At 33.0% G+C, this 23,793-nt stretch overlaps 1 protein-coding gene across 1 annotated transcript; it reads right to left on the reverse strand.

Annotated features, from left to right (window-relative positions):
• Positions 1–3,174, reverse strand: LOC107175833 (zinc finger BED domain-containing protein RICESLEEPER 2-like). Its single transcript, XM_015527606.3, has 5 exons — positions 2,884–3,174; positions 915–2,602; positions 505–817; positions 298–413; positions 1–143 (listed from the first exon to the last, which is right to left on the reverse strand). The coding sequence occupies exons 2-4, from the start codon at positions 1,239–1,241 to the stop codon at positions 307–309; spliced, it is 747 nt and encodes a 248-aa protein (XP_015383092.1). The 5' UTR covers positions 1,242–2,602; positions 2,884–3,174; the 3' UTR covers positions 1–143; positions 298–306.
• Positions 3,175–23,793: the final 20,619 nt, after the last annotated feature.

Genomic DNA, 23,793 nt, shown 5'->3' on the forward strand with positions numbered 1-23,793 from the left:
TAACCCAAACCATATTCATAAAATTAAATATACAGTTGTCTAAATATTAAATTACAAATCCCTAATAATACAAATAATGATAATTCAAATTCAAATTATAAAGGAAGGTAATTTCTTTAATTCTCTTCATTTGTCTTTGCCACCTTGAAAACAAAAATCATGTACCAAAAAGTAAATAAAATGTTATTAACATGCTGCAATATTGATAATAGTCATGGTAAAATTTTAAAATATCAAATATATAGCAAATTTGTAGTATTGTTAAGGAAATAATAATTAAACAGGATAAAACTTTACCTATCACACTCACACACTGTAATTTGGATTATTGGCACTCTTTGCAGATGGAGCACAATTAGTGCTCATGTTCATAATATTCTGAGTAAGTTGGTCCACAGTGACATCAAAATTTTCTACAATAATTTATAAAAATAATCTTAATTAGAAACAATTGCACATAATATTATAAAAGAAAAATAAACAAATTTTATGAACAAATTTTACCAAACTCTCCAAACATCCAATCTCTAGTAGTAATAATTGCTTGGACTGTCTCTGGCTTCAATGCACTTCGAAATTGATCAAGAACTCGACCGCCAGCACTGAAAGCTGATTCAGATGCAACAGTGGATATAGGAATGCTCAAGATATCACGAGCCATGGAAGAAAGGTTAGGATAACGAAATCCATTTCCTTTCCAAAAACTTATAATGTCCCAATCAAATTTTCTATCAATTCTAGGCTCATCTAAATAAAGCTCCAGTTTAGATTTTCTAACATGAGCACTACAATCCATGCTATCAAAATCATCAAACTCCTACAAAATAATTAAGAAATAAGAATACTCAAAATCCAAAACAAGCATGGAAATAATAAGTTTTTACAATGAATAAATAAGAAAACTGTAAATATACCTTCAACATATCCATGGCCCTTTGGTTAAGTGTACTCTGACCATTGTCATTACGTCCCGCACTTGAACTAACATCACTCATTTGAGTGAGTACGGATGTAGAGGAGGAAGATGGTGTGATCAAATTATACTTACCAAAAACTAAAAACAACTTATCTCGAACATGTTTCAACTCCTCTGAATTTTGACCATAAGCCTTGTTATAGGCAAACTCAATGAATGCCATCTTGTATCGAGGATCCAAGATGACTGCTATTTCTAAAATGGTACAAAAATCATACCAATACTTCTCAAATTTTTCGATCATTTTCTGTGCCATAGTTTTCATGTACACATCCTCACTACACAATAATTAATCCAAAGCAACCTTAGCCGCAAACACCTCGGAAAATACAAATTTGAAGTGGGATATTTTGACCCAGAAAAAATGCATGCGATCTCATAAGACATAGATAAGAATTTCTCAATCTTTTCTATTTTCCTCCATTCTTCTTCAGAAGGACAATTCTTGTAATTTGAATCACTCAATTGTAAATGATAGAAAGCATTTTTGTAATACACAACACTATCAAGCATAAGAAAAGTTGAATTCCATCTTATAGGAACATCTTGTCTTAATCCTTTCCTATCATTTAGAGATACTTGCTTAACACAGTTTAAGAATTTTCTTTTTCTCACTTGTGACCCTTTGACATATTTCACACTCTCACTGGCTTTTTCTATTTCTTTCTCAATTTCTTTCAAACCTTGTTGAACAATTAAATTAATAATATGAGCACAACATCGAATATGAAAGAAATCTTCATCACACACCAAAGCATTCCTTAATCTCAATTGACTTTTTAACATTACAACACAAACATCATTACTTGAAGCATTATCTACAGTCAATGAAAAAAATCATTTGCTTAATACCCCATTCACACAACAATGGCAAAATTTTTTCGGCCAAAGCAACCCAAGTGAGTGGAGTTGGCATTTCACAAAAATTCAACACTTTTTTCTGCAAATTCTATCCCTTATCAATGAAATGTGCAGTGAGACACAAATAACCATATGTAGTTATAGAAGTCCATAAATCAGTAGTAAGACATTCTACTAGGAGCTTCTCCTAACGTGCTTCTAATTTTTGCCTTTTCCCTATTATGCATTTTTAACACATCTGCTTTCGCAGTGTTCCTACAGATGTTGGGCACTTCATCACACAAATAATTTCAAATTCTTCTAATTCTCTCATATTCAACAAATTGGAATGGCAAATCATGCATAATAATGGCATAAGACAATAATTCACGAAACACATAAGCTTCAAACTTGGGAACATGAGTTGACAGACCATCACTACGATCTAGCATCATTTGTACATGATCACGCCTTTTAAATTTTGCACAAGTTTCATAATGTCTTCTCAAATTACCTGTACCAGAATTATGCATAGCTACATACTTAGTGCCGGATTTTTTACACACCGTTCTCGGCTTGTTGTTTGGGTACTTATCCCCTGAAACCTTACGGAACAATGACCAAACTTGTGAAGTTAGTTTCCTCTGTCGTGGTGCCTTTTGTTCGACCGTCCTTAAACCTTTTTCAATCTCTTCTTCCATTTCGATTATGTCATTTACATCATCATCTCCAACACTAGAATCATTAATTGTGTAGACTGAATTACTTTGGCTTGTGTCTATTCTCCTAAAAAAAAAATCAAAATTATTTAGGAAAATGAATTAACAATTTAACTTAAATAATATATATATATATATTAATTGAAGAATAAAAGATTAAAATTAATTAATTAACTATTTAGGAAGATGAATTAACAATTTAACTTGAATAATATATACATATCTATTAATTGACGAATAAAAGATTAAAATTAATTAATTATTATTAAATTTTGTAATTGAAGAATATACGCAAGAAATGAATACGCTAGCAAATATATTAAGCAAAATCAGGTTCATAGTACAAACCAACTCTCTTGATCCGGGTTGTATATTTGCTGCCACTAGTTAGCCGCCGTTGTCAGAAAATTCTTTTGGGAATTTCGTTTGGAATGCAAATGCTTTGTGCAAAGATCATGATGATGAGGTAGAATTGGATGGCTTGGTGATTGGTGTAGAAGCTAAGGGAATCATTTACAAAAGTTGTAAAACGTGTTCAAGGTGATGGTGAAGGGTACGGGTGGTGATTTCCTCGCGAGCCGCCGCTGAGTTCAGTGAGTTGCTAAGGGAATAAAGGGATGAGGGGAAAGAGAGTGTGAACTGTGAAGTGTAGCCCTAATTGACTTTATATATTATGTTTAAAATTACAATATTAGCCTTCAAATTTTAAAAAATTTTCAAATAAATTTAAAGATAAAAAAATAATTTAATTAAACGAATTTTAAATGAATCAACTTGTATTCGATTCGTTTATGACCCATTTATTAAACGAATCCTAAACGAATAAACGAATCAAAATCTTCAAACACTCATTCGATTCGTTTAATTAGCGAATCGATCGAATTCACCCGTTTATTAAACGAATCGATTTTTTCAAACCTAAACCCATTTAAATCGCATTGAATCAAATCGAATAAATGAATCATGACCCATATTGAGTCTGTAGTTGGTCAATTTTTAAGTGCACTTGATGAATTAATAGGGCATTATTGCACAATTTTCAAGCAAATGGCAATTGAGACATTAAGTGATTTTTTGCTAAAGACTACTAGAGCATACTCTTAAATATTGTACCTATACCATCAGATTTTGATAATGCAATGTATTAGTCATAAGATACATTCATTTTTTCATTCTTTTTATGTCCTCTATAATTGAAGAACTAAGTTTCTAAATTATGAAATCTTAAAATATTTAACAGAGAATGGTATTAAATTAAAAGACAACGCATTGGTAAAAAATTACAATACTTTAAATGATAAATTGGAATAAATTCCAAACAAACTGGCAAATTTGAAAGTAAACATGATGAATTTCATACTCGAATCTCCTAAACTATTGAATACTGATTTCAACTATAAAAAGATATTACACCACCTTCAGTTTTGTAACTTGCACATATTAATTGTTTAATTATAATGTTTACAATGTCTTTGCAACAGAATGAAGAGATGAAAAGAGCATAAACATAAAAAAGTACATTCCGATTATATTAAACTATATATCTCGTGAGGCCTAATAGTGATAATAATAATTGTAGTAACATTAAAAATAAACTAAATTACAGTAGAAGAAATAGAAATAAAATAAATATGGCACATATAATTACAAATATTTCTTAGTTGTACCTCATGATATAATCAATAAGTTACTAATTTTAAAAGAAAATAGAGTGGTAATTTGTTTACACGACCTAAGTTTTTCTAATAATTTTTTAAAAACAGAAATACTTAAAAATATTGAAATGATATATAAGGGGTGTAAATACTTACGAGAAAGATGAACTCACACTAGAAAGAAAAAATCATTTTTCGACCAACATTACTAGGTGGTAGAATTCGAGTTATGCACGTTTTTACTTCCTAAACTTGTGGTAGAAATAAATTATTACTTTGGATCACTTTAAACCATTAAAAAAATAGATTAATATTTACATAACATTATTAACTATATTATATCTCCTCCAAAACAAAACTATGTTATATGTTGTAATTAAGGAGTTACATTAATTGTGTACTCATATTTTTTTAAAATTTGAATGTTTAAATTTTGAAGGTATTATTATACTTAATTAAGAGTGAGCATATAATATAGTTATAAGACTACGTTATATCAAATTAATTTTATGATACATACTCAATTATTCGTATGACTAAACAAAATAAAGAAATAATAAGTTTAATAGTACTCTATTACATTTGTGATCTCATTCAATCATCCAAATAAACTTTAAAAACCAATAATTATCAGTTGTATATTGATTGTTAGTATTAAATCATTTCATAAATTAATTATCACATAGAATTTTATAGTAAAGTATTCTAACAAATAGTATCATATGATTGATCAGCACTATCGAATCAATGTAGAGACTAAATTTTAAATACTGAAATTATATAGTAATATTTAATAACATTTTTTTGTATTTGACAATATTACTTAAGAAATTAGTCTGAGAATGACCATATAATTAATTTCACCATATAATGATAATTAGTTTTATAATGATCATACATCTAACTGCACAATATATTAAGATTTATTGCAATAATTAATTTCACTATTATAACATAAATAAACTCATTGTAGTGTCAATACATAAATTTTCTTACAAGATAACTACATATTGTTAACATTAATTTGAGAAAATGAGAATGGACATGTAAAAGATTAAAAGCTCAAATATACATATAATGAATTTCAAACTATTGCTTCAAGTAATGAAGATTTTTATGTATTATGTGACAAAATGATTTGTGTTCGCATAGTATGGGATTAACCATAATTCATCGATTTTATAGTAATCTTTTTTTAAAAAATTTTAAAAAATCATTTTAACATTTTTAGAATAGTCATTTTCTCATGAAACAATGATAATTATAGACCAAAAACAAATTTCATTGGAAATTTTCAACATCGATGTTCATTTTTAGAATAGTTGTTGATATTTTAGCAATGATGGAGGAGGATTCGCAGAAACAGCCACATTCACGGAGCAAATAACATTACTTTTAACATTAATTAAGTTCCACTAGATATTACATATATGAATCGAATTTCATAGTACATGCAAAAACATAGTAACAACCATCCCACCACAAAAAAGTTGATACATGAACATTTCGAATATCCATCTTATCACAAAACATAGATAAGTCTGGTATGAGCTATGTGGGGAGATCTCTGGTATATACATTGGTAGGTTTATTTGCCTCAAGTGTAGGAATATTAAGATCTGGAAGTGCATCTGCCAATGTATAAAGATTCATACAATTTTTTTATCCCTCTTGCTTGAGGAGAATTAATTGACTCTTTGAACATTTACAGGTCATAATCAAGGATAATGTTTTCTAATGTCATATGCATGGCTGGAAATTCCTCGAGAAAGTGATTGACTTCAACAAGCGCATTGTCCCAGGGTTGAACCACAGCTAGCTTGAACTGCTCATTCGGCAAAGCACGCGGACCGAGAGTATTAGCAATCAGACCGTACCAAGCCCATTGTTCTAAATGCACTCTACCAATATAATGTTCATCCCCATCGTCGTTAACAAATACTAGAACGGATCAATTTACGTCATCCATCTGAAATGTTTTTTAATACCCACCGGTGACTCTTTATGGGTTAAAGGTCTAAAGTGCAACACATATATGATATATAAGGGGCGTAAAAGAAATTTGACAAAAATATACTTATAACAATGAAGGTGCTTGCTAGAATGACCACAACTTATTTTGTGTACGATTGAAAAGTAATATAGAATTAAACTCACCTGGGCTTCTTCATTTCCTTGATTTGGAGTTATTGGTGAAAGCGAAAAAGTTGAGTCTTTAAATAAGAAATAAATTTTCCTTCTTTATTTTTTAATTTTTTTTTGTCATCACTTTTTCACTTTAAATGGTAGGTTGGTAGAGTGAAAAGTGAAATGAGTGGTTTGTAAAGTTGAAAGTGAAATGAGTGGTTGGGAGCATTGAACGTAATCTTAAGTGGGTGAAAAGTTGGGGTGTCTATGGGTTACCTTCCAAGTAGTCAAATCATTCCTGATGTCGAGGACTTGCCTACAATATGATGGCATTCAACAATGGCTAACCTATAAAAGTCATTTTTGTTGTGAAATGACTAAATCACCGTTGAGATAAACGAAACTGACCTTAATGAACTAGAAAAGAATAAATAAATAAAAAAGAATGACTAAGTAATATGTAAAATAAAAAAATTAAGAACATAAACAATGTTCCTCAACTATCATAAGGCTATTTACAAATTACACATTAATTAATGAAGCATTATTCTTAATTTCTTATTTATCGAGCAAACATTAAATAAAGTAAATTTCAATAATTTGCCTACAAAAACAACCAAAAGGTTATTCTTAAGCTAGTCAAATCGCCCCCATCTTGTCACTTATTAAGTGAAACTTAGGAACAACGGTATGGGCTTGGACAACCTTCCTTGCTCAAGTCACATCGTTGATGCTATGGCAATTGTCTTATCTATTATTAATTGGTGAAACCTAACGCATGTGGGAATGCTTTATCAACAAGAAATCGTTGATATCTTGTTTAAATATTTTTGTTTTGAATCGTATTATACGTTGGTAAATTTATTGTAACCTTAAGTGTGGGTTTCTTTAAAAATACCCGTTATGAAATTAATGTCAAAGTGATTTGTTTGATGTTATTTAATAACATTTTGCAGCTTACAGTTGACATAATGAAGAAGTAACTATAATTTACAGACTTTGCTTCCATAGATGATTGAGACTATTTGCATAAATAATAATAATAATAATAATAATAATAATAATAATAATAATAATAATATTGATTTTCTCATAAAACCCATTAATGAATGGAAAAGATTACAATTCTACTTTGAATCTGTAGGCATTTGTTCAATGACGAGGTATGTCGACACTACATTAATTAAGTATAATAATACCTTCAGAATCTATTGAAAATATTATCGATGTTAGCATAAATATTCTTTGTGGGTATATTATTGATTTTATTTAAATTATAATATGATCGTAATTTTTTTTAAAAAAATAGGTTTGCAATTGAAAAGGCAATAGCCTTCACTTTGGCCTTCAACTCTTCTGATATTTGGCTAATACATAGGTTACAAAACTAAATTGGCAACCACTTACACTTTCCAAAAAAGGGAAAAACAAAAGAACTAAATTAACAAGGCAATCCCTCACATAATTCCATTGAACTTAGCTGAACCTATTTGTCTAAGCAAGCGACTAAGCTCTTTCTTTTTTGTCTAATAATCATATGTCAGAGAAATTGATGAAAGTGGGAACAAAGGGAAAGTTAAATCAGCTAACAAGGTAAGATAATTTCGTGCTAGGACGATGGAATTTCTAACTCCTCCCTTTTCTTGCCACAAAGGTTATTTGTAGAAAATCACTTGTGGGAAAAAAAATTCATAACAAAACTACATAAATTGTTCATGATGAATGTGTGGCTAACTGTATCGCAAAGCCAAGGTCAACTCTTGAAAAGTTTGGTCATATAGTCCGTTAATATCCTGTACATGTCTAATGCTCGGAGACTCTCCCATATGTCATAAATATTCTTCAACCAAAATAAATGGGACTGAAAAGAAATTGTGTCAAATTGGGAAATGGAGACTCGTAACTCAAGAGACAGATGGCTGGTAAAACACTACAAATAGTAATAAAAAAGAGAAGAGAAATGTATTTAGATTACTATTTCAGTCTTTGCAGTATAGAGAAGGCTTGGTCCCAAGCTTTAATCGCCACCTAATAAGGGTAAAAGACAAATTGGCTGATAAAAAGGGGAAGGTTACATGGGGTCTTTATAATAGTGAATCAAATGAAAGCAAAGGCAGAGATAAAGGTAGTTCGGTAATAAAAATTTTTGATGATGAGGTTTGGAAAGACTTATACTCAGAATCATCATTTGATTCAGATGATGGCGTTTATAAGGAGTTGAGTAAAGCAATAAACAGACTCGAAGATGCAATTAAATTTATTGGCATCCCCAGCAAGAGAGTGGTTCATAATTGTTTTGCACTTGAAGATTCAGAAAATGAAGACGAACATTTGCCACATATAAGCGACAACGACGATGAAATTGAAGGGTATGATTCAGAATATGTACAGCCTGAAGTGTACGACAACTTTAGTGAAACTTCAGACCTGCTGTAGGGGAGGAGCTTAACATTCTCACCAGGAGATGACAACAAAATGATATTGCCTTTGGGGAAAAAGTTTCATTATGGATTGGTGTTTTGGCACGCAGTTAAGGCTCTAGCCCTGAGGGATGGTTTCAACATCTGCTGCAAGACCAATAATGAGTAATGTATTTCCGTTGAATGCTCAGAAATTAAGTACGACTAGCATATAAAGGGAAAAAGATTAGTTGAGGTCATGCATTTGACATGACGAGCATTAATCTTATCCGTAACTACTTCCCAAAAGGACGAAACAAAATAGAGAGTTCAAGGTGGATAATGTACACTTTCTTGCATGAATGGAATAGAGATCTTGAGGTTACTCTAATCACTATGGGTGATAAAATTCGACAATTATTTAAGGTTGATTGTCCGAAGACTAAGCTGTAGGAAGTGCAAAAAATGGACCGTGAAATTCTAAGGGCTAACTATGTTGATTTATATACATGTCTTGGCCAGTTGGTTGCTACAATTGAGGACATGGATAGCTCGCACAAAGTCTATCTTGAAATTGAATAGTGCAGTGTTACAAATCAGCATTGGTTCAAGGGATTCATCATTTGTTTATATGAAATTGTTTAGGGTTTTAAATTTCGTTGCAGGCATTTTATTACACTTCATGTATGGCGTGTTATGGGTAAATTCAGTGGGGTTATGTTAATTGTCATAGGAATCGTTGCCAGCAATAGAATATGGCCTGTAGCCGTTTACGAGATTAAAGAGGAATCAAACTCCACTTGGTATCATTTCTTACTCAAACTATATGAACTGTTGAGGGTGGATAATGGGGAAGGTTTTTATTTTATGTCACATGGTGAGAATAGCGTTAAGGAGGCTTTAAAAGCCTTAATGTGTAATGCAGATATCGGAATTTGTGCTAAGACTGTTTATGAATAGATGAAGGCAGAATTCTCAAGCAACCTATTATGCTATCTGTTTTAGAGGGCTTGTCACAGTACTAGCGCAGTAGAATTCTGTAGACATTTAGATCAAATAAAAGTAATAGATGAGAGGTGCCAAGAATGACTGATGCGATCAAAATAAGAAATGTGGGCTTTGCATTGCATTTGCATGCTTGCTTGGGAAAAATGTACGCATGTTACAAATGAAATGGGAAAGAAGTTTCAATTGTGAATGCATAATTACTTTGCACAAAGCATCACCAAAAGAATGTGAGCGATTGTTAGGAAGATAAGACATTTGTTCAAGCAAAGATACTTAGCATAGTTGTCCTAGAAAGGCCAGCTTCCATCTGTTGTTAGTAAAAAGGTTAAGAATGCAATCGAGGTTGTAAGAGATAAGGTTGTGGAAACAACTGAGGGGCAGGTCCTATGTGTCTTAAAGAATGGAAATAGGCAGGTCAGTTTTGATATTAAGAAGCAATTTTACGAGCGTGGTATGTGGCAAACTACTGAAATTCCATATGCTCACGCATCGAGATATATCTTGAATGTATGGAGAGAAGTCAAGGACTTTGTTAATCTATTACTAACAAAAGATAGATATATGTCAATGTTAGAACTTAAAAAATTTGTCACCGATTTAGTTCTCCCAAGATCCACCTTTATTTGCTTAAGATTTCAGAATCTACTTAGTTTTATTGGCTAATGAATAAAATGGTAATTCACTCAAGCAATTCAAAGAAAACAGAAAAGAAAGTACACACATTTGACACCAGTGATTTATAGTGGTTCAGCCACAAGGTGAGCCTACATCCACTGTGAAGGAGAAGAAGAGTTCCACTATTAGAGCTTATTAAAGATACAAAGTTCTTGAGAAGATAGTACAGAATCACGCTACACAAGATCTCATCATAGGGCAATATATATAGTACGGAAAGGATCTAGAAGGACCCTTCATCAGTCAGCTGCTAACGCCACTTGGCTTTGTTCATAACAAACCCAGTCTTTTGCCCGCGTGATAACAGCCTTTAACGGCCTTTTGAACCTCTGGTAGCCATGTGTTTCATCTTCTTAAGCTCCTGAGTACAAAGCGGTATTCACCTCTGTCGCTTTGAGTAAGTGATGCACGTGTTTCATCACGTGAGTCACTTACTTATTTTACCGACAGAGTAAGAATGTCATACAGCTCCTTGAACTCCTACGACTAATATGTCATACCCAATGCAAGGTTTAAGTTGACTTGTCGTATACAATCTCAAGTTTAGATTTTGAGCTCCATATCTAATATCCTCCACCTTAAACTCAAATTTGCTACTCCCATTCCTCACCATCACTTTACATCTGCAGTCTATATCTTACAGTTCCCAGCTGACTTCAAACAGAACTCAAACTTGGCACCTGGAACAGCCTTAGTTAGGAAGTCTGCAAGGTTATCATCAGTGTGAATTTTCTCTAACTTCACTACTCCTTTTAATACCTCTAGTATCAGAAAATGAAGCTTAATATCTATGTGTTTAGTTCTTTCGTGATGGACTTGATTTTTACTCAAACAAATAGCACTGTGATTGTCACAATGAACCAACACCTGCTCTTGTCTGAATCCCAATTCAGTTACCATTCCTCTGAGCCATATTGATTCTTTAACAGCTTCTGCTGCTACAGTGTACTCTGCTTTAGTTGTTGATAATGCTACAACATTCTGTAATGTGGCTTTCCAGTTGACAGTACAACCATTTAGAGTAAATAAGTAACCTGTCAGGGACCTTCTCTTATCCAGATCCCCAGTAAAATCAGCATCTACAAAGCCTTCAACTCCGACTTCCTCTTGTTTTTTGATTCTATAGACCATACCATAATCAGATGTGCCCTTCAGGTATCTCAGCACCCATATCACAACTTTCCAATGTTCTTGTCCAGGGTTTGCCATATATCTGCTTACCACACTTACTACATAAGATATATCTAGCCTAATTAGAACCATTGCATACATTAGGCACCCAACAACACTTGAGTAAGGAACTATGTTCATTTCAGTCTTATCTTCTTCAGTTTTTGGGCATTGCTGACTTGAGAGTCTAAATGAGCTGGTAGTGGTGTTTAGACAGACTTTGAGCTCCCCATCCCAAACTTCTCGAGTACTTTCGTGATGTATTTCTATTGAGTTAAGTATAGGATACCCTGCTTTCTATCTCTGATTATTTTTACCTCAAGTATTTTCTTTACTGCTCTTAAATCCTTTATTTCAAAGACTTCTCTCAGTTGTTGTTTAAGGACATTTATCTGCTCCATGTTCTGACCTGCAATCAACATATCATCAACGTATAACAGTAGATAAATCTTGGTGTCATCCTCCACCTCTTTAAAATATACACAGCAGTTAAAACTACTTCTTTGGAAACTATGTTCTGACATAAACCTGTCAAATCTCAAATACCACAGCCTTAGAGATTGTTTAAGCCTATATAGTGACTTCTTTAAACGACAAACATAATCAGCCTTTTCTGGATTCACATAGCCTCCTGGTTAATCCATTACAATCATTTCATCCAATTCACCATGAAGGAAGGTAGTCTTGACATCTATCTGCTCAAGGTGCATGTCTTTCACAGCTACTAGTGCTAATAAGATTCTTAAGGATGAGTGTCTGACTACTGGAGAAAACACATATGTGAAGTAAATACCCTCTTTCTGTATAAAGCCTTTGGCAACAAGCCTAGCTTTATACCTTTGAGGTTCAACACCTGATATCCCTTCTTTAATCTTATAGACCCATTTACAGCCCACTACCCTCTTATTTGCTGGTTTTTTCAATCAGCTCCCATGTTTGGTTTTTTATCAATGATTGCATTTCCTCATCTATAGCTTGTTTCCATTCCTTTGACTTATTACTCTTAATAGCTTCTGAATAAGTTCTTGGTTCATTATATTCAACTTCATGTGCTGTTGTCAATACAAATGCAATAAGGTCTGCATAAGCATATCTCTTTATTGGCTTTATAACCCTTTTCTCTCTGTCTCTCACCAACTGATAATCCCTTACTTCCTGATCACCTATTGAGTCAGATATAGACTCAGGAATCTGCATATCAGATTCTGACTCAGGTTCAGCTCTTGGTTCATGTCTTGCATTAGAAGTTGGGATCTCTACCTCAAAGTGAAACTTCTGGTTTCTGTCTCCAAGCGTAGTGATCACAATTTTTGGTTGTGTTGTATTTTAAAGCATTTCAGCTTCATTAAATACAACATCCCTACTGATAATAGCTTTTAGTGGTTTCAAATCAGTACACCAGAGTTTATATCCCTTCACCCCATCTGGATAGCCTAAAAATACACCCATCAAGGCTCTAGGTTCTAGTTTCCTCTGCTTAATGTGTGCATATGCAGGGCAACCAAGCACCCTTAAATTGGAATAGTCTGTTAGTTTACCAGACCACAATTCAATTGGAGTTTTAAAGTTGATTTCAGAAGAAGGACTTCTGTTTACAATGTAATAGGCTTAGATAAAGCTTCTACCCATAGAGCCTTTGACAGTTTTGAGTGTATTAGCATGCATCTCACTTTGTCAACCAAAGTTATATTCATCATTTCTGTTAATCCATTCTGTTGAGGGGTATGCCTAACTGTTTTATGCCTCACAGTACCATTTTCAATACAAAAATCATCAAACTTCTTATTACAAATTCCAGCCCGTTATCAGTCCTTAGCCTCTTGACTTTCCTATTTGTTTGAGTTTCTACCAGTGTCTTCCAAGCTTTAAACTGATCAAATGCATCATCCTTGGTTTTCAACACATATACCCAAACCATTCTAGAATCAATGAGAGATAATAAATATCTTGCCCCACCTAGTGAAACTGTCTGTGCTGGCCCCCACATATCAGCATGAATGTAGTCTAGAGTTCCCTTTGAATTATGAATACCAGTACTGAATTTTACCCTTGAAGACTTTCCTAGGACACATTCTTCACAGAACCTCAAAGACTCTATCTTGTCTACACCTAGAACTCCTTGTTTTGTCAGTTCTTTTAAGCCCCTTTCACTTATATGGCATAACCTCATATGCCACAGTATATATTTGTCTATATTCTAATTTGTCACAGCAACTTCACCTGTTACAGCTGAACCCTGAAACACATACATGCCATTGTTCATGTTCCCCTTCATCAAAACCATTAACCCCTTCATAACCTTTAAAATGCTTGATTCAAGTTTAACTAGACATCCCATTTTATCAAGCATCTCAAGAGAAATAAGGTTTCTTTTTAATTCAGGAACATGTTTAACATCTCTTAGTTCCTTAATCATGCCCAAACATTTTTAGCCTAATTAAGCCCCTGCCAACTACCTTACAGCTAGCATCATTACCCATTACAACTATTCCACCATCATAGGCCTCGTAGTTCATGAATAGACTCTTATTATGGCACATGTAAAAGGAACAACCAGAATCTAGAACCCAATTACCTCTGGTTTGATCATCAGTTGCTATTAGAACTCCAGTTGAGTCATAGCCATCAGATCCCTCGAATTCTTATGCAACAGCAGCATCTTCACTCTTCTCTTTTGCATCTTTATTCTTGTATTTCTTCTCAGGACAATCCCTTTTGAAATGACCTTCCTTATGACACTGAAAACATTTCCTTGATTTCGATTTGGATATTTTCTTCTTTCCCTTGTTCCCTTCTCTTTTTTCAGTCATTCCTCTTACTGTTAGGCCTTCTCCATCTCTGGATTCTTTCTTTGTTGCAGCCTTGGAACTCAGAGTCTCATTTACATTTACCATGGTAAGAGTTTGCCTTCCATACATAAGTGTGTCAACTAGATGTTCATTGGAGCTTGGTAGTGAATAAAGCAGGATTATAGCTTTGTCCTCATCATCAACTTTCACATTAATGTCTTCAAGATCTAGTATGATCTTGTTGAAAGCATCAATGTGATCAGTGATTGAAGACCTATATTCCATCTGAAGGGTATAAAGCTTCTTCTTTGTGGCTAGACGTTTGGTCATTGATTTCTTGGTGTAGAGATCCTCAAGCTTTTTCCACAGACCTGCTACTATCTTTTCACCACCAACCTCTCTGAGTACACCATCTCCAAGGCTTAGAATTATTGCACTGTGAGCTCTGTCCAGTACATCTGGTAAATTTTCATCAATAATTTTTCTTGGTTTCTTCGATGATGAAACCTCCCCAAGTGCTACATCCAGACCTTGATGTACCAACAAGGCCTTCATTTTAAGCTTTCACAGTGAAAATCATTTTCACCTGAAAATTTCTCTACCTCAAGTTTTGGTGCAACCATTCTAAGATCAAGAATTTAGTGGACTGGCTCTGATACCAATTTGTTAGAACTTAACCAATTTGTCACCGATTTAGTTCTCCCAAGATCCACCTTTATTTGCTCAAGATTTTAGAATCTACTTAGTTTTATTAGCTAATGAATAAAATGGTAATTCACTTAAGCAACTCAAAGAAAACAGAAAAGAAAGTACACACACTTGACACCAGTGATTTATAGTGGTTCGGCCACAATGTGAGCCTACATCCACTGTGAAGGAGAAGAAGAGTTCCACTATCAGAGCTTATTAAAGATACAAAGTTCTGGAGAAGATAGTACAGAATCACGCTACACAAGATCTCATCATAGGGCTATATATATAGTAAGGAAATGATCTAGAAGGACCCTTCATCAGTCAGCTGCTAATGCCACCTGGGTTTGTTCATAACAAACCCAGTCTTTTGCCCGCGTGATAATAGCCTTTAACGGCCTTTTGAACCTCTAGTAGCCACGTGTTTCATCTTCTTAAACTCCTGAGTACAAAGCGGTATTCACCTCTGTCATTTTAAGTAAGTGATGCACGTGTTTTATCACGTAAGTCACTTACTTATTTTACCGACAGAGTAAGAATGTCATACAGCTCCTTGAACTCTTTCGGCTGACATGTCATACCCAATGCAAGGTTTAAGTTGACTTGTCGCAAGTTCAGATTTTGAGCTTCATATCTAATAGTCAATATATGCATTGATGATGCAAATGGTTCCAGATGAGAAATGTTGGCCAAGTTTGAAGTTTCAATCAATATTGCCACCAAAAAATGGTGACACTACCCAGCTAAATACATCAATACATAGGGTAGAAAAGAGAGAGTTTAATATTTCGATGGCAAAAGAAGTTAATGTAGTAATGTCACTTTATTGAATTCAGCCATGCAGATTATTTAAATGTGTCTTATCATGTTAAATATTACTAGTACAAGTTTGCAATTCAATTCTTGTTCCATGTGTGAAGGATATGCTTGATGAAACAAAAACTTCAGCTCCCACAAGCCTGTTTGAGAGCACAAACCTTGACTATAGCTCAAAGGCCTATAGCGGTAAGTTATTTCTAACTTACTCTTCACAGTTGTATATTCAATTTTATTATGTGTCTTTGTCCTTCATACTTCTGCTATTTAATTGATAACACATCTGTAATTATGCAATAATAATTATAAAGTAGGTATTGAGATATGATAAACTAACCAGTGATGTTATGAAGCAGACATGGAAGAGGAAGTGTGCAGAATTGTATTTTTTGGGTTATTACAACTAATATTATCTTTCGCAATACATACACAATCGTCAACACTGGGACAACTTTTTGTGATTCTAGTGATGGAACTTTTTTTATGTATTAATGATAATGGTCATAGTGTAACCATATAACAATATTTTAACATCAATATAAGTGGGAAGAATATTTGTGTTGGTTCAATTGGTTGCATTAATGGATTAATTCCTCATTTGTGCTGATTGTTAAAAAATATGAAGTTGATAACTATTTATATAGAGTGCATGTGTGACAATGTAGCAACACCATGTAGATGACTAGATTTTGTGACAAAAATTCATATTTCCAGCTATTATACTTATAATGATAAATTCTATAATGTAGTTGTTAAATCGACTGGGTGAGGAAAGCAACATCGACAATTGTAATTTTCTGATTTAGGGTTGGGCCATTGGTGGTGAACAAAATCCATTATGTAAGGCAATCAACATTTATAATCACAATAGTAATAATTCACATTTGAACTGAACAGAATCTTGAAGCCACTATAAGAACACAATAACATAACTGATTATGTCATTTTAAGACCAATAAGAGTGTATAGCCATAATTCAGATCTTGGCCCATTGAAGTAATAAGCCTCTTTGTAAAGAATAATTTTCAAAATTTCCACATGAAGTTAGGATGAAAAAAATTTCACATTAACATTTCTTTTCATGATATTGACACTATTAGACTTGTTTGATTTCTTATCTTGGACGATTACATAATATATATTTAATGATGCATATGATATTAAATAAAATTCACACACAATTTTTGAAATGCTCATGTATAAAAAATGGCTTTTGAAAAATTTCGGAACCACAAAATTGTTTCAGAATTGATCAAATTTTGGTCGGAACACAAAATGGAGGAAAACACAGGGGAATCGGCTAGCCTCATAACCTATAGCAAAACCGAAACCTAATGGCCAGCCAACTCAAATAAAGTGGCTAGCCTCTATGTTTTTGCCCACGAAGCGGTTAATTGCTTTCTTCAAGGGGCTAGCTGCTTCTTGGGCAAAAACATAACGGCTAGCCGGCTCAAATCAAGCAGCTAACCGTTATGTTTCTACTAAGAGCATCTCCAAAAGCCTCTATAAATTTTATTCTTCAAATACCTATTTGCTTACCTATGTGGCAAATAAAAGAGTGAAAAAATATGATATTCTCCAAAAGACTCTTCAAATAAAAATAAGTTAATATTATTTTAATCATATAATTAGTTTTTTAAAGGAAAACTCAATAGCAATTAAAGCACTTCTCTCTCTTTCTTTAATGAAAAGTAATAAAATATAAATTGAAGATGGAGAAATTAACTCTCTAAATTTGAAGAGAGAGAATCAATTCTTATTTGAAGAATCTTAATTGGATTGTCTTTTGGAGCTTTAAATATTAATATGACTCTTCAAATAAGTAATAAAATCTTATTTAAAGAGCCTTTTGGTGATGTTCTAACAACACGGTTAACCGCTTTCTTTAAGGAGCTGGCCGCTTCATGGGAAGAAACATAATGGTTAGCCAGCTCAAATCAAGTGGCTAGCAGTTATACGGTTAACTATTTAAAATAAACGGTTCATCATCTTCCTCACTTGTCCTCGCTCCCTCTCTTCTCTCAAACCTGTTCTTCATCCTCACTCTCTACAATAATTCATTTCTAATAAATTTTCTTGTAAAATTGAAACTGCAACATTGTTTCTTATCCTTTAAAGCTCCATTATTCATCTTCAAATCATCATTTTATCCTTTTTTCACAAAAATCCCAAATTTCTAAACCTAACTCACCCGTTTTACACACTCTCGTATTGAAGCCCTTTTTAGCCTGTTCTTGACCAAATTGAACCTGTACATTGTCTTAAATTATCTTTAGGATCAATATAATCCGTTTAAAGTCATCCATTAATTTTATAAACCTGAATTTGTGTTTTTGGGGATTCTTGATGTTTCAACATGCCTGGTGAGAAGTCTAAATGAAAGCATACAACTAAGAAGCGCAAAGAACTTGATAGAGACGTTCCGGAATTCATTTCCACCCACTTTCCAACTTCGCCTGTATAGAAGCGCTTCTATGACCGATTTATATTAAGGTCGGTTCTCACTGTTTACTTTGTTAACCTTGATAAGTTAGAAAATTTGTCAATTTGTAACAAAACTCTTAGAGAGTTACTTGCTAATATGGGTTGGACCAATGCCTTAGTTATTAGAGAGCCAGTTTATTAGAACTTGGTACGACTATTTTACTCGAACATGCTGATTTCTACACACATTGCTATTAGAGTTGTTACAAATGTTTGTAGAATTTCTATTGAGTTTGATGTGGAGGATCTGAATATAATCCTTAAGACTAGGAATAAAGAGTTGGATATCTATACATCTATGCAGAGAATTGATTATCCTTGCTATTATGTTGTCAATGCTGTTATGAATATATGTAGGCGATCTGATTTATCCTCATAATTTTGTAAGTCTACTTTAAAATCACAAGCCTTACCCCTTCAACTTTAGGTTCTTCATAGTCTCCTTCAACATGTAATTAGCTCTCGTTTAAGACATGGCAATGAAGTTACACACTTAGATGTTGCCTTATTAGATAGTATTTGTTCATTGATTTATATAATCAATTATTATCAATGCTAATGTGCAAGTATACACAACAAATAATAAAGTGATGAGTATTCAAGATCGTCTCCATAAGGATTGATGTTACTCCAAAATGCTAAAGCAATCACAATAGCACAAATCAACTAAAGATCGAAACAAACAATTGTCAAATAATTCTATCGTAACTAATAATTATGAGAGATGGAAATAAAATAATATTGTACTGAAATAAACTAAATTAAATGTGTCTGAGCTTTAATTGAGAATATAGTAGTTGAATGATCAAACTCTCCTAATGGGGTGACTGTTGTTTACCAGATTAGCACCAGTTGTTACAATAAGTGCTGCAGCAATGGATAGAATAAATCTGCATCTGCAGCTATCGCATGTTGGAAATCTCATACCTTTAAATCTACTAACAATGACCAGTTGCTCATATATTTATGGTACGACATTATAACCTTTAATCTCTCTACCCTACAAGGTGAACACTTATGTCTAAAGTGTCACAAATCTTAACTTCAAGCATTGCCCTTATGGGATTCAAGGTAACCTAATCCAGGAAACTCGACTTAAGAACAAGTAATACTCTAATAATATCTGTTAAGACATGCCTTTTTGCTGCTTTATCTTAACTAAAACTATTAAATGGGAGGTCAACCGAAATAACAGTTGTATTCATAAGAACTACTAGAGTATAATGCTACAACATTACCATAACAACATAAAAGAGCAGTCAAGAACCCATTGGATTATTTGTCATTCAACCACAAGTAAATTTAGTTCATAATCTGAATGAGAAAAATAAACACAAATATGTTGATTTCGGAATACATCCAAACAATTCAAGGAAGAAGAGAAAATATAAGTTGAGCACGATGAACGAAAAATAATTATGCACGGTTCTTTTCTTTGTTTCCGAATAGCACTCTTCAATCTTGATCTCCTTCTTTTTACCTTTGTAATTATTTTTTATGATAATTCCTTGCCGCCTTTCTAAGTGGTGCACGCCTCATTTTATATTGAAAATTAGGGTAAAAGACCCAAAGTCCATGCGCGTGCATGCGTTTTAAATTAGGAAACATGCAGATCGCGATTTTATGGCTAGCCCACGCGTTAACCTTTCTCCTGCATTGCTCTCTGATTGCTGCAGCACTGGTTGCCCTAGCATCCTCAACAGCACTGCATTATTACCGATTGTGCTTGTCTTCTTTTGTGGCCATCTTCTTTCCTCCTCTTACTCATCTAATGTCTCAGCTTCCCCTTATGAATTAAAAACCTACAATTATGCACATTTTTTTTAGCACAAATTACTTTATTTAAATAAAACTTATTAAAACCCAACTAAAATGAATGTTTATTCAAAAGGTAATCAAAATGTAATAAAAACACCTTATTTATTTTCTAAATGACCTTGATTCAAGTCTGGAATTGATGTAATAACTCTCATTTCCTAGAGTTATCAGTATTCTAGAGGGAATGGTGGTAAATATTGGGTATATCATTCTTCAGCGTATGCTTAGTACTCCGGGTATAACAAATAAATCTTTTTCTTTTGGTAGGATAATTACCCGAATCCTTAAACATTTTTTAGTTCCTATAACTGCACCAACTTTTGACGATACCAAAGAGTTAAGGGACGATGCTATAGCTAATTTGGGGTTTGTATGGGTGGATGATACATGGGTTAAAAACCAACGACTTAAGAATAAGGTTACAGAGCTTGCTCCTTTAGATAATTGTATCTTTAATGATGTCCTTTCACCAGACCAGCTTCCCAATCTTAGCGGTCCACAACGATTATATCCTCGACATCCCCCTTCAGAGGATCGTTTCTATTCTACTTTAGAGGATCCTTCCCATTCCACTTCAGCAGTTCTTGAGGACCCTATGCAGTGGTTGTTGAGTGAAGTGTGCTCCATATCTAAGCAGCAGAACTGACTTCAGTCACAGTTGGAGGGATTTCAAATTCATTTCTTTTTTTAGCAGTAGCGCCTCTTTGATCAACAACAACGCCTATTTGACCAACAACAGTATATCCTTAACGACTAGCAGCGACTTTTTACTGTCCTTGGGCTTCCACCACCATCATCCTCATCATCTCAGCCTCCTAACTAGTATCATTCTTCTCTTGTTTTTATTTTGGTTCATGTCTTTTTATGCACCTACATTATCATATGCATTTGATACTTATGTTCTAACCTTGATTTCTAGATTCTTATTAATGTTTGGATGCTTTAATTAAACAACATTTCTGGATGCTTTGGTCATTTGCTTTATATATGTCGGTTTAATGATTAACAATCACGGAGTTGTTTTTAATTTTAACAGACGTAATTTTGATAATGAAGGGAGAGAAGACAAACAACATGTATTTTATAATATTGAAGTACTTTTAGTATTTTGTGAGATACTCACGAGGAGTTTACATATATTGTAGATCATACTTAGGGAAAGTTTAAATTTACAGTCATTAAATATCATGAAGCATTGCTTCAAATTATTTTGTGATTTTTGTTATATATTTTGTTTACGTACCCAATTCACCACTCTCCCTCCTGGGTTGCTTAGCTAGAATTTTAGCTAACCCAACTACAGAGCAAAAGCATGAATAACATACTGTTACTAGCAGCATTTCCTTCCGTTGTCTTTATTTTTACTCACTAATCAAATGCATAATAATAATCTCAAAATCAATATACACTAGATAATTAGTTAACAATAGTTTTAGAATATACAAATTACCATACAATTCCTTGTAATCCACACACGCTGTGCATATGGGCACTTACAATATATACAACATTCAACTTAAACCACGTAACCCAACAAACACACACGCATGCACAGTTTTAACTAATACAGAAAAAGATATAGATGATATTTGCTTTTGGTTTCTCAAATCAACGTTGTGCACATTTTTCTGAATCAAACAAACCCCTGATACCGGCTTAGTTCTCTCTTAATGATAACCTATAATAAAAATTAAATGAACATCATTAAATGGGATTTTTATCTCCAAACAAGTCATGTGAAGGTTAATACGCTGCTCCTGTGTTATCAATAAAGACAATTAAACTACGTTTAGCTAAACTTTCAACAAGATATAAACCCCAAGCCCTGAGTTGGTTTCTACAGTAGTCATGTTCTTCAAACTTCATAGTTTAACTTAGACAACTCTTTTATGTTATGCTAAAAATATTTAAGATTAAAAAAATTACAAACTGAGCCAATCTTAGTAAAAAGAATCATCTCGTATATAGTATAAGCTAAAATCTATACATGAGTGTTATGAATAGTTGTGCAATCAGGGAGACTTTGTTGTAGGGATGAAAATATGTTCATTTTTGGTACATTTATTAAAATCAAGATAATTGTAAAGACAACAGTATAACATCAGTACTAAAAAAACCTACAACTTTCCTATAGCTTTAGCATGTGTGCATAGATTGCATACTGCACCAAACTAATTGATAAACCAAGCTAGTAAATTAAGGCTGGGTAAACATGTTAAAAGAAACTCTCACACCTTCTATTCAACATAATTTTATAGTATACCTAAGAGATTTTCAAGATATTAGTCTCACCAAGTCAATAAACAACATAAAACATAAAAGTTCCAACCATTTCTACTTCATCTTTGTAACTCCCCAAACAATGAACTTACCAATTGAAGTTCTATCCAATTCAAGAATGATGTACGTACAAGGGAAAAGAATTACAACAGATAGGATCCATACAAGATCTCTAACCACAATACATCTCCAATTCTGGAATTTATACTTTTGCCTATAATATTTGGGATTCTTTCTCTTTCCACTACTGTAAAATTTGAACTATATATTCGCTGCTATGTACGAACAAAATTATATCTTGTCTCACATCTCCAGTTAAAGTGTTATAACTTCCATGGTTATCAGTTTTATCTACTCATAGTGAACTAATTGTTTGATTGTTTTTATTGTATTTTGAAAAACAACTCAGCACATGTTCCCATAGCATCATACACCTAAATGGCCCTAATTACTAATAAGCACATGTAATTTCTATCTGTTTACTTTACTTATCGCTTTCATCTATTAAATCATAATCATTTAGGGAACTACGCCTTTCCTTGTAGTCATCATGACAGACTTAGGTTTCATAAGCATATATCCCTCGTTGAATTCTACCTACAAGTTCTATAAGCATATATCCCGCATTGAATCCTACCTACCACTTTATTATACCACAATTTTGCTCTTGCTAGATGACAAACACGACTTTAAATTGCTCATCCCCTTAACTTTTCCCTTTTATCCTCGGTGCAAGCTTCAACTCGTGTTCATTTTAACTACATATGATACAGTGAGAATATTTCTAGATCCAGCTTCCACAGAACTTCTCAGCATTAAGTTACAAGACACATAATATACATCATTTCATATATAAAATTTTGATACCTAGTAAATTAAATACTATTTCTGCCATATCAAATTCATACAGGAATGGCAAACTTAGTTATGCATGAAGCATTTGAATTCTTCGCTTCGAACAAAATCTTTTTCTACTTCTTCAAGCTACATTTCAAACAAAAATGAGTAGTATTTTGTTTTATTTTATTTGTTAAAATTAAAAAGAATCATACATACTCTGTAGTCAAAATTTGTTCTCAAAATTGATTTCCTCATTGTTTATCTAAATATTAATTAAGATGTTGAAAATAGTAGTTCTAAAGTTTAAGTTATGAGTATTATAAATTGAATAATGAGTGTGCTATATGGGTGTCCAAAGTAATTATATAATATTAACTTATAATAAATTATCCTTAATAGTTATTTATATAATAAGTATTTCCTTAATACATATTTTTACTAAAATTAAAGTGTTCAGTATAACTTTTAGAGTGCAAATAGCCTCACTCTTAAATTAATTCGCACCTC

The sequence above is a fragment of the Citrus sinensis genome, chromosome 2 (genome assembly GCF_022201045.2).
Source record: "Citrus sinensis cultivar Valencia sweet orange chromosome 2, DVS_A1.0, whole genome shotgun sequence".
Lineage (NCBI taxonomy): Eukaryota > Viridiplantae > Streptophyta > Magnoliopsida > Sapindales > Rutaceae > Citrus > Citrus sinensis.